We start from the raw sequence: 14,895 nt of genomic DNA on the forward strand, positions 1-14,895 counted from the left end.
CTATATATATAATATATATGTGTGTGTGTTCGTGCACGACAAGAACCGAGTCTCTCCCGAGAGCGGTTTGTGTTTATTTATATACAAACATCAGTATATGCACGGCAGTGAAGAAAAATAACCTATGCATCACATTATGTTCAGATTACAACAACAGTCAGTCACACTCGTTTGTGCTTGAGCATGAAAATTATATATAAAAAAAAAAACTCACAACAACAAAAACATCTCTGTCGCTGCACAGACGCACAACGACAACATGAGCTGTTCTGATCAAACAACAGTTCACTTGTCTTTAGTGCACGTCACAAGACTCAATAAATGTTACTGCAGATTCTGACCACAACGTTGAAAAATTAATTAGCCACAGCGGAAATTAAATAAGTTTTCTAAAAAAAACACACACACACAACTGAATCTGAACTTTTGGGACCGAGCAAAAAATAAATAAAAAAGATTGAGGCGTTTTTTTTGTTTTTTTTTGTAATTTATTAAATGAAAAAGTGATGTGGGCTTAGACTGAAGCTCTGAAGGGAAATGAACAATAAAACTTTTAATTTAGCTGTAGCAGAGAAACTTTTTATGGCTGCATGAAAACTAATCAAATAACTAAAGCTTTGATATCTGAATGTTGTTTTTGAGAACTAATCTCCTTCTGGGTTTGTTTCACCAATTTATATATATATATAAAAAAACAAAACAAATAAAGACAGCTTTAAAATATCGCCTGCAAGTATAAGATCTTAAAAAAAAAAAAATACTGCATGTGAAATAATCCTGCAGCTTTAACATTGTACTGTAGGTTACAGGCTCATGAGGCGCAGACGTAGCGGCCATGATCATGACAGACGAGAACGAGGAGACGAGTGAAGAGAGAGAGAGGAGAGTTCATGATTCAACGTCCATCTCAGGTCAAACATACAGTTTCTGTACATGTGCCCTAAGTACGGTGGCCCTGAGAGCTCAAAACACTGCAGCTTCAGTAAACACATGACATGACAGGAAGTGTTTCCAGTGGGGGAGCTAAAGAAGTGATGAACCTGCAGGAAATAACTTGTTATTCAATGTTTTTTAATGTTAAAGGTCCCAATTTTACTTTTTTTTGTCTCTCTGGGCCACCGTACCTAAAAGTCTATTGGTTCATCAAATATTTAAAAAAAAAAAGAAGAAAAAATCTGCATTAACACACAAATAATATACACATCACTTAATAATAGGCAGTGACAAATAAAAACTTAAATATTATACTGTTGATGTAAACAGGAAAAACAAAACAAAAAAGTTAAATATTTAAAATGGCACATACTTTCACAAAAATGTCACATTCTAGGATGCATAGTTTTGTGAAAATATAAATGATTACACACATGCACACACACCCCTAACCACACGCACACACATACACACACTATACACTAAAAAGTGACGTTCACACTGAATTTAAGTCAGCATACAGAGGCACACACACACACACACACACACACACACAACTGTGCAATACAATGCTAGAATTAAAAAGCCACTGATGAGTACTCCATTATACATGTGTCAAGTGTTGTTGAATTCAAAGCGCTTTAAAGTCCATGTTTCCTCACAGCTGAATTAAAGTGAACACAGAGTCGGAAAAAACGAAATAAAACAAAACAAAGAACAAGAGGGAAGGTCCCGAGGTCGCCGTGACGGAGCACCTGGAGGTTTCACACAAGTCTTCAACCTTTAATAGGTAGAAAGATACGTCAAAACGTCTCTTTTTGTTTTGACCTTTCAGTTTACACTGCAGCAACTGTGAATTTATCTCTCACCGATGTCACCATCAACCACAGGTGTAGGTTTTCCTTTAAAGCTGTGTCATCAGCGCTGAGAGAGGAAAAGTGGTGTCATCTCAACAATAAACAGGAAATCTATGTTGTTATATACAGTACTGTGCAAAGGTTTTAGGCAGGTGTGGAAAAAAGCTGAATGCTTTCAAAGATGGAAGTGTTAATTTTTTTTTTCATCAATTAACAAAATGCAGTGAATAAAGAGACGAGAATCCTAAATCAAATCAATATTTGGTGTGACAACCCTTTGCCTTCAAAACAGCATCAATTCTTCTGCACACAGTTTTTGAAGGAACTGGGCCGGTGGTTTTTTCCAAATATCTTGGAGCATAACCACAGATCTTGGGTTAGGGTTAGGGTTAGTTCTAAAATGACACTGGCTGTATGTTTGGGGTTGTAGTAAATAAATTTGGGTCCAATCAGACGCCTCACTGATGGCATTGCATGATGGATAAGCAGCATTTTTTCCTCGCCTGCCTAAAACTTTTGCACAGTACTGTATACTGTTCCCTTTTGTACAGCTCAGTTTTGTATCGTAGTGATGATGTCATCTATAAAAAACCTGTGTACATGTAGTCTGGGGTTTGTTTTTTGTTTTTTCATGATGGATCCATTCCCCGTGTTTCCAAACTAAACTAAACTAAACTAAACACTGATCTTTTGGACGATAACTCGCTTCAACCTCTGTGGAAACCGTTTCAGAGAAAGAATCATTTCCAATCGTTTCCAAATGAGCAGACAGATCCACCAGCTTCAGCCTCGTCAGTCTGAATGGGATCAAATCTCCACTAAGATCAGCCTTCAGATCCACAGCTTCAGTAAATTAAGTGCTGTATAGTGCAACAGTGAGTTAAAATAACTGATTTGAGGCTTTTTAAATCATGTAAAACCACAGCGACAGAGGAGGAACCTCCAGCTGCTCCGTCTGTGGACTCTGGGACCGACCAAACACCGTGTTCAGAAAACAGAAGGAAAAAAAATCTTTGATAAAATGGAGACGCCTTACTTTGTTAAGGCAGAATGATTAAAGAAAGAACAACAACTTAAAAACCAAGTTCAGTCCCAGACCTGCTCATACCAGTTGAGGCAGGTCTGAGCCGGTTCGGGTGGAGGAGGGGGAGCAACGAGCTGCTGCTAGTTTAGTTTAAGTCATCGTAGATACTTGAGATCGAAGGTGCTGAGAGTTTGGGCCTCTTCTTTTTGGTCGACAAGCTGATGTTACTCTGAGAGCTGCTGCTGCTGCCTCCTCCGGTCAGACTCCCCCCTCCCCCTCCTCCCCCTCCTCCTCCTCCTCCTCCTCCGATGACGACTCCACCAACTCCAACTCCAACTCCTACACCTCCTCCTCCTCCTCCTCCTCCTCCACCGCCGCCACTATTCAAACCGAGAGACGTCCTCTTCTTCTTCTTCGGCTTTCTAGAGTCTGAATGGTTGGTGCCTGTGAGAGACAGAAAAATAATCAAGTCTCTGTGTGTGAGGTGAGGAGATGAAGTCACTGGAGGTAGAGAGGCTGAGACAGAAGCCAGAGCTGGTCCAAAACCTCACCCAACTTCAGAAGTTTCTTGCATGAGTTCAAAGAGTACATGAAATCCCTTACACTAATTGACACTAAGCAAAGCAGCACATCCAAATATATTTATGAGAGGTTTTTCAAAGAATAAAGAAGTAGAATAAAGCTTACACATTCTATTTCCCTTTTTTTCCTTTTCTTTTTTTTCTTCTGTCATATCATATGTTAATTTATTTATCTTTTCCATGATTTTATGTTTTCTAACATTGCTTAAAACAACCTGATTTTATTTTGATTGATTTATTATTTATGTTTATTGATACATATTGGAGCACCTGTCTGATGTTTCATGTTTGATTGTATGTACAACCCTGTTCTCTGTACATCCGTTTGTATGTACAATGTTTTCAATAAAGCTCATTGAAAGAAAAAAAAGAAAAAAGAAGAAGCCAGAGCTGGTCAACTGATTGTCAGAGTTGGAAAACATGTATAGCCCCTTAACATATTGATTATTGATATAGTTTAGGGCTGCAGCTGTCGATTATTTTTGTATTATTTTATCAATTAATCGAGTCATCTAATACGCTGTTTTGACCTATTAAATTGCTTTATTAATATGACGTGTTTGCAAATGAACAATGAATAATTGTGATGTACTGATATGCTTACTAAATATGATATCTGTGTAATATTTGTGCATCTTAAACTCCAATCTCTACTCCTATTAACCACCTGATATTGATATCTACAGTATTTAGGTGCCATCAATGGTGTGAAAGAGAGAGAGAGATAGACAGAGAGTGCCTGTATAGAAAGGGGAGTGTATGTTCTTGTGTGTTTTAGACCAAATCACTCCAACAAAACGCTAATTAAACGAACGCAGCAGCGTTTTATTTCATTTCCTTGAGCTAATGTTAGCGACATCTTTTTCTTTTCTTAATGTTTAAATGTAACCAGCCGTCAATATCGACTCATGTCACACAGTCGTTACAAATAACTAATCACTGTACGTTCTCACCAGCGTTCATCTTGATTAGTTAAAAGTCCAGGAAAAATATCCTCGATCATTTTTTGTACTTGAATTACTCGAGTTATCGTTTCAGCCCTAATATTGTTGAATGTTTGTGCTCTATACCATGTATGTGGTTGTGAGTTAAATAAAAGTGAAGTAAAACAGTTTCATGGTGGTCTGTTCCATGTGCTTACTGGCTTTAGAGGAGGCGGAGTCAGTGGGTGAGATGTCGGGGGAGTCCTCCCACTGCAGGCGGCTCATCAGCGTCTGTCCGTCTGGAATGTCGAAGCTGTCGCTCTCGGCCACGGCGTCGGCATCGGGCAGCGACGGCCTGTCCGGAGGAAAACCAGCACACAGCCGCACACGGTTAGACAACTCAACCGGCTCCAGAGGCTGCGTCGTCTCTACGGTGTCTCTAGTCCAGACGGGTGAGGCACCAGGGCCCAGCTGGTTTAATCTGGATCAAAATGATCTGCATTTTGAAATCCCTTCTTTTTCCATCTGTCTTTACTTTTATCCCAGACAGTTGGATTGGATCAGTCTGATCCAGATACAAACTTTTCAAGATTACCAAATCTGGATAATGATGCTCTACATGAGACTTTGTATCACTGAAGACTACTAGGTCGGTAAAACAGCAGCATGGGATCACACAGAGTATTTATTTGAAAACGGGGAGTATGTGTTGTTTTCTGTGCTGTTTTTTGACCTTATCTGGTCTGGCTGTTTAGATAAATAAAAAAGCAAATATACAGCACATTAGTCAAATACATTGTGAATATTTTTCCATGTGTTTCAAATTCAAAATTAATTTAATTATCTAATAGTTTGGGAAAAGTTCTTCATTTGTGGAATTAATCCGTTAACTTTATTTACTTTATCACTGTAATGGTTTAAAAAATCAGGTGCAAAATATAAATCAATAAATGTAAATATACTACATTATAAATGTTGTTTATTTGACCAGTTTAAATTTAATTTAAGTAAACATTTTGTTCCTGAATCAACCAAACTGCTGGGATCAGAATAATCCTGATGTTTTGGATCAAAGTTTTCCCGATCCTACTAAAAATGTTTGAACACAAATTGAGGGTTTGATCCAGATTAAAACCAAAATTGGATTACGTGATCTAATCCAATCTCAGAATCCGTTTTCAGTTTTGAAACAAGATTCAAGATTTGAACCAAAATCCGATCAGATTACGTTTGAACAACAGTTTGTTAGGTGTCACCTCCACCTACTGCTGCTAATCCATCACTGGTTTATATCCAGCTTTTACTTTGAGACATGTGATGGAAGTGGGAAATAACTAACCATAATTAATCAGTCAGCTGAAAAAGTTTCTGTGATGAATGTTTAACTCATTTTTAAAGGGATACTTCACCCAAAATCTATAATTCACCAATAATTGGCCAAGGAAGGGTTTGGAGAACTTTCAGAGTCATCAAAACGCTTTAGTAGTTCCAGGGGGGGTCTGGCTGGCAACGGGTTTTCATATAATGGCGGCGGATAGAGTTCACTTTTGAATCGTCCAAAACACACACTATGAAACATCCAGATACCTCCATACTGCTCGTCTGTACTGACCCAAGTGTCCTGAAGCCGCCACATGAAAAAGTTGTTCAGAAAAAATGAATTTGATCTCTGTTTTTATCCTTGTTGTAGCAGTAGCTCCCAGTGGCTCTGTTGATGTTTGTGCTGCCAGATGTTCGTTTGTCATTGTAAACCATTGGATGTTTGATGTAAACACAGAAGAACATCTCGCAGCAAATCTCACGCAGCCACTGGGAGCTACTGCTACAACAAGGATAAAAACAGAGATCACATTCATTTTTTCCGAACAACTTTTTCATGTGGCGGCTTCAGGACACTTGGGTCAGTACAGACGAGCAGTATGGAGGTATCTGGATGTTTCATAGTCTGTGTTTTGGACGATTCAAAAGTGAACTCTATCCGCCACCATTATATGAAAACCCGTTGCCAGCTGGACCCCCCTGGAACTACTAAAGCGTTTTGATGACTCTGAAAGTTCTCCAAACCCTTCCTTGGCATGATGGTGAGTAGATGATTGGTGAATTATCGATTTTGGGTGAAGTATCCCTTTAAGTAAAATCTCTGTGGTTGTAACCTGCAGATGTGGAGTTATTAACGTGTGTGTTTGCGACATAAAAACAGCTCAGAGGACAAACTAGAGCGGTCGCTCTGTGATCTTTGATCTATGACAAAAGGTCACAGAGAACCAGGTGACGCTCTCACACCTGTGTCAGCTCAGCAAGCATCTGGGGGGGGGGGGTCAAGACACGCATTCAGACATGACTGTTGTTAAGTAGACTTTGTGGGTGCGGGGGGAGGGGAGTGGAGGGGAGGGGGGGGACAGGGGGGCACACTCACGCGGACGGCCCCAGGAGGAACACCCTGACGGCCCTCCTCTGTTCGTCCGTGTGCTGGGGACATCGCTGAGACCTGGTGGGACACAAGGTGGCGTTACACATCCCTGACTGTCCGCCGCACCGCTGCCGACACCGCCAGTGACCAATCACATGAGGCGGAGCGACAACAAGGTGTTAAAAAGGAGGAGGAGCGGTGAAATGTTAAAAGGATAGTTCATCAACATTTTGGCAAATTGGCCCATTGCCATAATCCCTATAGTCATAGCAGTAGGTTCATTACCTTTAATTGTCGGTGCAAGCTATTTTTGGAACGGCGGAGCAGAGCCGCGAGCTGCTCAGAGCTACGCTACGGAGGCTCATGGGATTTCTTTGGTTTCCCTCATCAAATACACAATCCAACAACTCCACAACGCTCTGGTGGACAAGTTGTGACCTGCACATTCACCACGCTATGAGATAATAACAGAACGTTACCAGACAGAGTTGTTTTAGAGGGAAATTCAGAGACTGCTTGATGAAAAACACGACCGGAACGCGCATTGTCTTCAGGGGCAGTTTTTCAGAAAGTAGTCTCTGTATTTCCCTCTAAAACAACTCTGTCTGGTAACGTTCTGTTATTATCTCATAGTGTGGTGAATGTGCAGGTCACAACTTGTCCACCAGAGCGTTTTGGAGTTGTTGGATTGTGTATTTGATGAGTTTGATGAGGGAAACCAAGAAATCCCATGAGCCTCCGTAGCGTAGCTCTGAGCAGCTCGCGGCTCTGCTCCGCCGTTCTAAAAATAGCTTGCACTGACAATTAAAGGTAACGAACCTACTGCTATGACTGTAGGGATTATGGTAACGGGCCAATTTGCCAAAATGTTGAACTATCCCTTTAAGACGTTGGTCACTGACGATGTCGTCCGTGGTCTGACTGAAAAACATCTGAGAAGAAGAATTTGAAACATTCGTCCAATGAGTTGCCACTTGTGTTCCCCTGAGTTAGTCCCAAACACACACTCATCAGTTTCACGAACACTCGGATGAAACTGATCGTGTTTTTTTGTTTTGTTTTGTTTTTTACAATCTTGTTCACATGCATGAGTTCAGCAGCGTCGGTTTCACACACAGCAACTCTGAGCGGTTTGGTTTTAGTGCTGGACAAGCGTCACAGAAAGGGGCCAAAACATAAAGGGGACGTGAAGGCACCGGACGCAGAATTTGGATTAATTAATTACCATGGCGACATCAATAACACAAGGCGAGGTGGTACAGTACCTGGATCTGTCCTGAATTAGCTACAAACAAAACACTAAAGTTTATAATCAATGTGCCAGGTGATTGTGTTGTAATTACCTGGTGCACATCTTTTTGGTGTGTTCAGAGATCACCCCACATTGCTACGAAAACACAAAAACAAAGATTAAAAATCAATAATCAGAGAAATTCATGAAATAATCTCTGTAAACTTGGGTGGATCAAAGCTGCTTACTGTCGTCAGGAGAGATCTGACCTCATCAGGACCCAACGTTTCATAACTGATGCCGGTGTTGTAGTTGTACTGAAACACGAGACCAGAACCATTATTGATAACTGTGCAGTGTGTTTACAATACAAGACGGAGCAACGTTTGGGGCCCTGAAGGCAACACGAACACAGATAAAACATAGTATGATAGAAAGCTATAAACAGGATTGAATAATTGGGTGTTGACTGCAACTGTAATGCTGTTAAATCACTACACTTGTTAATTACTGGATAATTATTTCTTTCTATGACTCTGATTGCAACTGTAATACTGTTTAATTATCTATTTATTTTATTTTTGGCTACATTTGTTAATTATTGGATACTTAGTTGTTTCTTTCTATGAATCTGAAATCATGAAGAGCTCTAATGGATATAATGGAAAATTGAATTAAAGGGTAGGCATCTATAAGCTAGATAGCTTCAGCCTACACCTTTTCGATCTATTTATGAACTAGTTGAACGAATGATGGTATTATGGAAGGTTGACTGACTGTGATTGATGCTCAACTGTAAATAATTTTGTGTAAAAGATCGAATAAACTACTACCACTACTACTACTACTACTCCTACATGGAGGGAACTACTCACCTTGTAGGGTTCTGCACTGATGCTGCCCCCCAGCTCACCTGAACAGAAACAAATAAACATGCAACATTAAAACCATTAAAATGTCAATAAAATGGGACGGTAGGTGAATACATCAAGTGCTCTAGCTCAGGAAAAACATTTTAATATGTTGGACTGGAGTCAGTTTCGTAAAACAAAACAGTAATGATCTGTGAACAAGATTATATCAGTGTATATCACATTAGTTATTCTGCTTTTTCATCTTTGCATTGAGCTGATGCTATGGTTCAACTGACCGTTTTTGTGTTTGAGAGATTTGGATCTTCTTGGAGAATTTTGATTCTGCACAAAGAAAATAATTCACAGTAAATCAACTTCATTATTCACATTAAAATATATAAAACTTTACAAAGTACAGAGAGAAAACAGATCTTAAAATACCTTATCTGACTTTCTCTTCTTGGCTGTGAAGAGGAAATAAGAAGTTTGGTTATAACGTGAACGTAACCAGGAGTAAATCTCTTTGCACTTCAGTTATATTTACAGATACTCACATTTTTTTTCTGCTCCGTACGACCAGTCGTTGTCGTTGAGGTCATCATTGTCTTCCTGATCGCTTTCTGATTTGCTCATGTTGTTATTGCTGGCTAATCTGTTTAAAGGGAGAAACAATAATCTGATCATATCAACACACACATACACATCTTGGATAAATGACTAATGATGTAATCCTTTCTTCTCCTCCTTCGCTGGCTGACCTGCGGTTGGCGATGCGGCTGCTGTTGCGTCCCATGCCCAGACATTTCTCCAGGTGCGGGGCGAAGCGAGAAGCTGCTATCAGCCTTTTGCAGTTCGGACACTCGCACTCTTTGTTCTTCCACTGATTGTACACCTGCCCGAATATGTCCACTCCCGGTTGATCCACAATTTCTGTAACACACACAAAAACAAAGGAGGACACATCCTGTGAGCTTAACACTCACCAAGAGTGACCAACAAGCCGCCAAACAGACCGGAACAAACAGAGGAAAGGAAATTGCACCAACCGAACTCCTTCATGCTCTCTTGATCCGTTTCGTCCAAGAAGAAATAGCCCTGCTTCACAGCTCGGTGTACTTCATAACACAGGCCGAAACAGGCATCGTCCACCAGCTCAGAGTAGATGTCATGGACCAAGGCCTACAACAGGAGACAGATCGTTTAACACACCATGTTTTAAAAGACAGAAGAAAAACGAGAAAATCTCATCTCGGTCGACAGCGAGCTCACCTCCCGCTTGGTGTTGTCTGGGCCTGACAGGGGCATATCCTCCATTTTCATTTGCAAATCTGTATTGGAAATCTTGATAGCAAGGTAATAAGATGCTGATCTGTGGCTTTAGATGACAGGAAAGAAAATTACACTCAATATTATACGATGACAAATCCAATCTGTCAGCCCATATCCAGCGGAGGAGTCTGAGCGATCGCAGGATACTTACGTTTGTAACTGCTATCAATATTTGCACATCTGTCTTGGTTCTGTAAGAGAGGAAATCAGAGTCAGAATCACTGTGTCAGACATTGAGCATTTATTATTTAATCCAAGGGACATGGACAAAATCACAAGTGCATAATATTTCAAGAGATGAATTCTCAGTTGTCATGGCCGAGTGAGAGCAATACTCAGGTATTGGAAATCAATTAAGGCTGCAGAAATGAGAGAATTGGTCAATTATATGAAACAAACGGCCTCATACGAATCCATGTTATGCAGGTTGAATGACAGAAACCAGATTAAAGGAGCAATCTGATGTTATATCACACTATGATCAATGTTTTATTCATTTATTTTCATTTCATTTTTTGTTTAGGATTCTTCTACAGCCATTGAATTTTATTGTTGCATATAGAAAGTGACATTTTTATACCGGTACCAAACAAAGGTGAATTATAAAACATTAGCAACTACGATTTTCACTGTTGATGACTCATTTTGACTGATTTATAAAACATAAATACTTACTACAATTCCCTGTAACGTCCTAAACAGTCTCCTGAGCAATTACTAGCAGAGTTTTAAACTCAGTGTTGTAACATATTAGCCTATAACGTTACTTCTGGATGGAGTCAGAGAGTTCCTGTTAAAGTGGACTGTTGCAGATAGATTTCCTGCCAATCAAACGTATTGATTAATCGACTTAAACCCTTCAAGGAAGCAGCAGCACCCACACACAACACTTACTGGACTCTTCACAGTCAGTCAGGTGCGATGATGACTGAGATTATACACTGTAAACACGACAACAGATGCTCCAGTTGTTTAATTAAAGACTGTAGCTATCGTTAATGTAAATATAACTGTAGTAGCTGACGTCATAACGTCGCTGTCAGTTCGTTAACGTGAACGTCAGTTTTCAGTTGGAGCAGCAGCAGCTAGCTAACGTTAGTTCTGCTGCTTAGGAAACAGATGAAGCTAAAAAGGCTTTTGTCTGGTGAAATGTTAAATTGAAAAAAGAGATGTCTGGATGATTAAAAAGATAAATAATTCAGCCTGGCACTGAAACGGTTTCCTCTTACCGTGTCATGCCGCCGACAACTCAGCCTGAACCAGGCAACATCACCGAGTCGAGTCGCTCCTGTCTACGCTAACACGAAGCCCGCTGCTCGGCTACATCCATCGTCACAGCGCCCGGTAAAACAAATAAATAAAAATAAAACAAAAACAAATGTATTTATTTATCTATTTTCTTTTTGGTCGCAGGTGTCCGTTAAATGAACGTTAGAAACCCGCCTGACAACGACGAGGCCAACGGAGCCGCCGGAGCCAAACACAGAAACACAACAACCCACTTCCGGTTTCACCTTCAAAAATAAAAGCCCCCTAATGTGATACTGTAGCCTACCTACACACCAGTGGCGGAAATACTCATGTGTTGTTTTTGTCAGAGCGGTTTTTGTGTTTTTAATAGAGCAATTTCACTGTGGAAAATATAGCTAATAAAAATATATATTTTTTAATATTCTTAAAGCAGAAGTAAGTGGAATATTTATGTTAATATAAGTCTTAAATAGTTATCTTCTGACGGCAATCACTTATATAGTGAGTCTCCACACCAGATAGTTGGACCAGTCCTAGCCTGGTCAGATGCGTACATGAACTGATGAAGCCTCTTGGATGAGAGGTGAAACGTCTTCCTAGACAAATAACTAAGTCCAGTTGCTTTCGATTTAACCTCCTTTGAAATACTATGACCTGGGCAAATGAGAATATGCACCGGCCCACTTATATAGCTAGTGTTTGGTCTGAAACAGGGGTCTGTCAGTCACTCTGCTCTGCTGTAAGCCGAGGAGAAAACTTTCCTTGTATCCTACAACCTTTATCCAATGAGGAGAGAGAACGGCATAAAGGGGCGGTCCTCTCTGTGTGTGCAGCCAAGGGATGCGCGTGAATGTGGTGACGTAGGGACGAGGGCGGGGACTGCTAACTCCATCGGCTGACAAGAAGTTAGCCAAAACCACCGGATCGCTTACTTCTGCTTTAAAGCTGTGTTTAGAAACCTTACGCATACATTTAAGTGTAGACTTGACTAGAAAGAACAAACTCTTTAAGTTTTTGACTAACATTAGTACAAAGTATATCCTTTTAGTAATTTCTGTTTTATGAATGTTATCAAATATGAGCGTTTAGCTTTCATCATCTTTTATTATATGTAATGTGTTGTCTGTTTTTGTATTGTGTGTCTTTATGGACCCCAGTCGGTGATAAAGTATAACATAACATAACATAACATTTATTCAAAGTATGCAACACAGTGATTAAGAAAAACTACTGAAAGTGTTTCCAACTGCAGAGCCATAATAGAAACAATATTATATCATTAAAAAAAATAGATTAGTATATTAATACCCATGCATCAGGTGTTGGCACGGTGTTACTGCTGCAGTTGGTTGAGAAGGAGCAGTGCAGTTGGACTGTGTTGCACTGAGGTGTCTCTTACATAAGCCAGATGCAGGACTGTGTGACAGTAGTGAGTCATAATGCACAGTGCACACCCCAGAACCAGAAGGTTAACTCTCTTCTCTTCTCTTCCCTTCTGTCTGGTATCAGTCTGATCTTGTTCCATCTATATTTAGCCATTATTTTTTTGCAATAAAACCTGTGGTTGCTAGGCGACTTCTGTGACGCAGCTGAGGCCTCTGTTGTTGATAGTGGTTTTATTTTGAAGGCAGAGTTAGCATGCTTCCGATATGACTGGCAGCCCTGAGGCAGGCCGGGAGGCTTATACCTACCTTCCTCCTCCCCAGACCTCAGTAGATGAGATACCTGCTCTTCTCACTGTGCTCTGAGTCTGGAGACTTATTTACACCAGCTGTATGTTGAAGTCTGTTGTACATGTCAGAGCTGCATCATGAGCTTTAATCAGCTGCTGTAACTAACTGCCTCCGTTCACTTGTTTTCAGGATTTGCAGCTGGTTTTTAGGAACCTGTCTGCAAGGATTTGATCCTATGTATCCATATACATATACTCTGTGCTGATGCTGGCCTGGTTCACTGTCAGGTTCATCCTAAAGCTGCTGGGGTCAGGATGGAGGTCAATGTTCAGTGGAGGTCACCCAAGGTCCTTCAGATAAAACTGGAGAAAACATTTCTTCTGTGGCAACAGAACAGGGTCACATCCAAAGTGTTAAACCTGGATTATCAACTCTGCAAAGACAAACTGCATAATCTGTACACAGTGTTATGAATGGGAGGTTAATAAGGGCCTAGTGGCTCAGTTTTTGGCATCTTCGCAGTTTAATAATGCCTGCAACTTAGTGGATCACTAGGACTGCAATTATTCTTTTTTTTTAATTTAAAGCCCCTGTACGGAGCTTTTAACTGGATACGCAAAAGTCTCTGGTTTCTGCTGATGTGTCTCTGTTACCTACAACACCAAATGAGCCCATCAGTGTGAAGATACGCTATTTCTAAGTAGTCTAATTCTAGACCTCTGGAAGGCATGGTCGGGTCGGACCACTGACGAAACGGTACGAATAGATACATTACGCAACGCTGCTAAAAAAAAAAAGCAAGTCCCGTCTTCTTTCCAACGTTTCCAAAACAAATCTACACAAATGTCTTCATGACAGTGGGAAATGCAGTCTTCATTCCGGCAAAACACCACCGCTTTCGTCCACAGGGGCCGCCAAAATCAACACTAAATGAAAAGTCTGTACAGGGGCTTTAACTTAAATATATCAGAAAATAATGACACAATCCATCACTACTGTCTTGACTTACAGTGCAAAACATGAAAAAGATATTCCAGGTTATGCTACTTGATAATTTACCTGAGATAATTCATCAGCTGTCAAACTTGATTCCTATTGGACAGATGAAAAACATCCCTACATCCCATTTTAATCAACAAGTGTGTCGGCCGACAACACTAAGTTCCATCTGTTTGTGTGGTGTTAAAAAAAAAAAACAGAAGACAACACCTCTAAACTGTTAAAGGTCATTTTTATTTGCCCAAATACTGGAACTACAAGGACATAAGAACACCCTCAGCTATAGAAAACATCAAATTTTTTGTCAAATGATCAGCAGTACAAACTTGTAAAGCTTTGCTGTCTTAGATATCTCTATAAACCAACAGAAGGGAGAGAACAACAACTAAAAACAGGTGAATTGAACCAAAACTTCTCCCCCGTGAGTGACAGGCTCGCTGGCCTCAAAAATCACAGATGAGGGTTTTGCCAAATTAAAAGTACTAACAAAAACAATAAGCACTCGATACAAAAAAAAAAAAAAAAACAGTATTTACAAAAAAATTACAAGTTTTTTTTTTCTCCTTACCCCAAATCCACTGGCAACTCAGTTCCCTAAATCCCTTTTACAAACTCCCATCTATCGATAACGCGTTCCTTTCCCTCCCAGAGTTTTTTTTTTTTTTCATTTTTCTATTTTATTTTTTTTAAATATAGTCCACGCTGGTTTTATTTTAGTCTGTGATGAGATTTGTAATGGTCAAAATCAGGCCATTCACTAAACAGATTATTAATAGTTGCCATGTACTCATCTGTGTGTAGTAGACCCAAAATTACAGTCATGGAAGTCC

At 40.1% G+C, this 14,895-nt stretch overlaps 1 protein-coding gene across 1 annotated transcript; it reads right to left on the bottom strand.

The window, feature by feature from the left end:
• Positions 1 to 58: 58 nt before the first annotated feature.
• Positions 59 to 11,632, bottom strand: atxn7l3a (ataxin 7 like 3a). The gene is made up of 15 exons (XM_085783395.1): positions 11,372 to 11,632; positions 10,294 to 10,333; positions 10,083 to 10,188; positions 9,860 to 9,992; positions 9,572 to 9,743; positions 9,368 to 9,465; positions 9,255 to 9,277; positions 9,110 to 9,155; positions 8,835 to 8,872; positions 8,208 to 8,276; positions 8,072 to 8,115; positions 6,735 to 6,806; positions 4,537 to 4,673; positions 3,160 to 3,258; positions 59 to 3,105 (listed from the first exon to the last, which is right to left on the bottom strand). The coding sequence occupies exons 3-15, from the start codon at positions 10,131 to 10,133 to the stop codon at positions 2,960 to 2,962; spliced, it is 1,128 nt and encodes a 375-aa protein (XP_085639521.1). The 5' UTR covers positions 10,134 to 10,188; positions 10,294 to 10,333; positions 11,372 to 11,632; the 3' UTR covers positions 59 to 2,959.
• Positions 11,633 to 14,895: the final 3,263 nt, after the last annotated feature.

This window comes from Trachurus japonicus, chromosome 8 (assembly GCF_045865225.1).
Source record: "Trachurus japonicus isolate A0001 chromosome 8, Traja_1.0".
In the NCBI taxonomy this organism is placed as follows: Eukaryota; Metazoa; Chordata; class Actinopteri; order Carangiformes; family Carangidae; genus Trachurus; species Trachurus japonicus.

Bases quoted from the DNA above. Each gene is read 5' to 3' on its own strand.
- atxn7l3a (XM_085783395.1), bottom strand. From the start codon at position 10,133: ATGAAAATGGAGGATATGCCCCTGTCAGGCCCAGACAACACCAAGCGG. The intron at 9,466-9,571 runs GTCAGCCAGCGA...CCCTTTAAACAG, and splicing joins AGCCGCATCGCCAACCGCAG to ATTAGCCAGCAATAACAACA. The intron at 6,807-8,071 runs GTAATTACAACA...GTGTCCCACCAG, and splicing joins ACCAAAAAGATGTGCACCAG to GTCTCAGCGATGTCCCCAGC.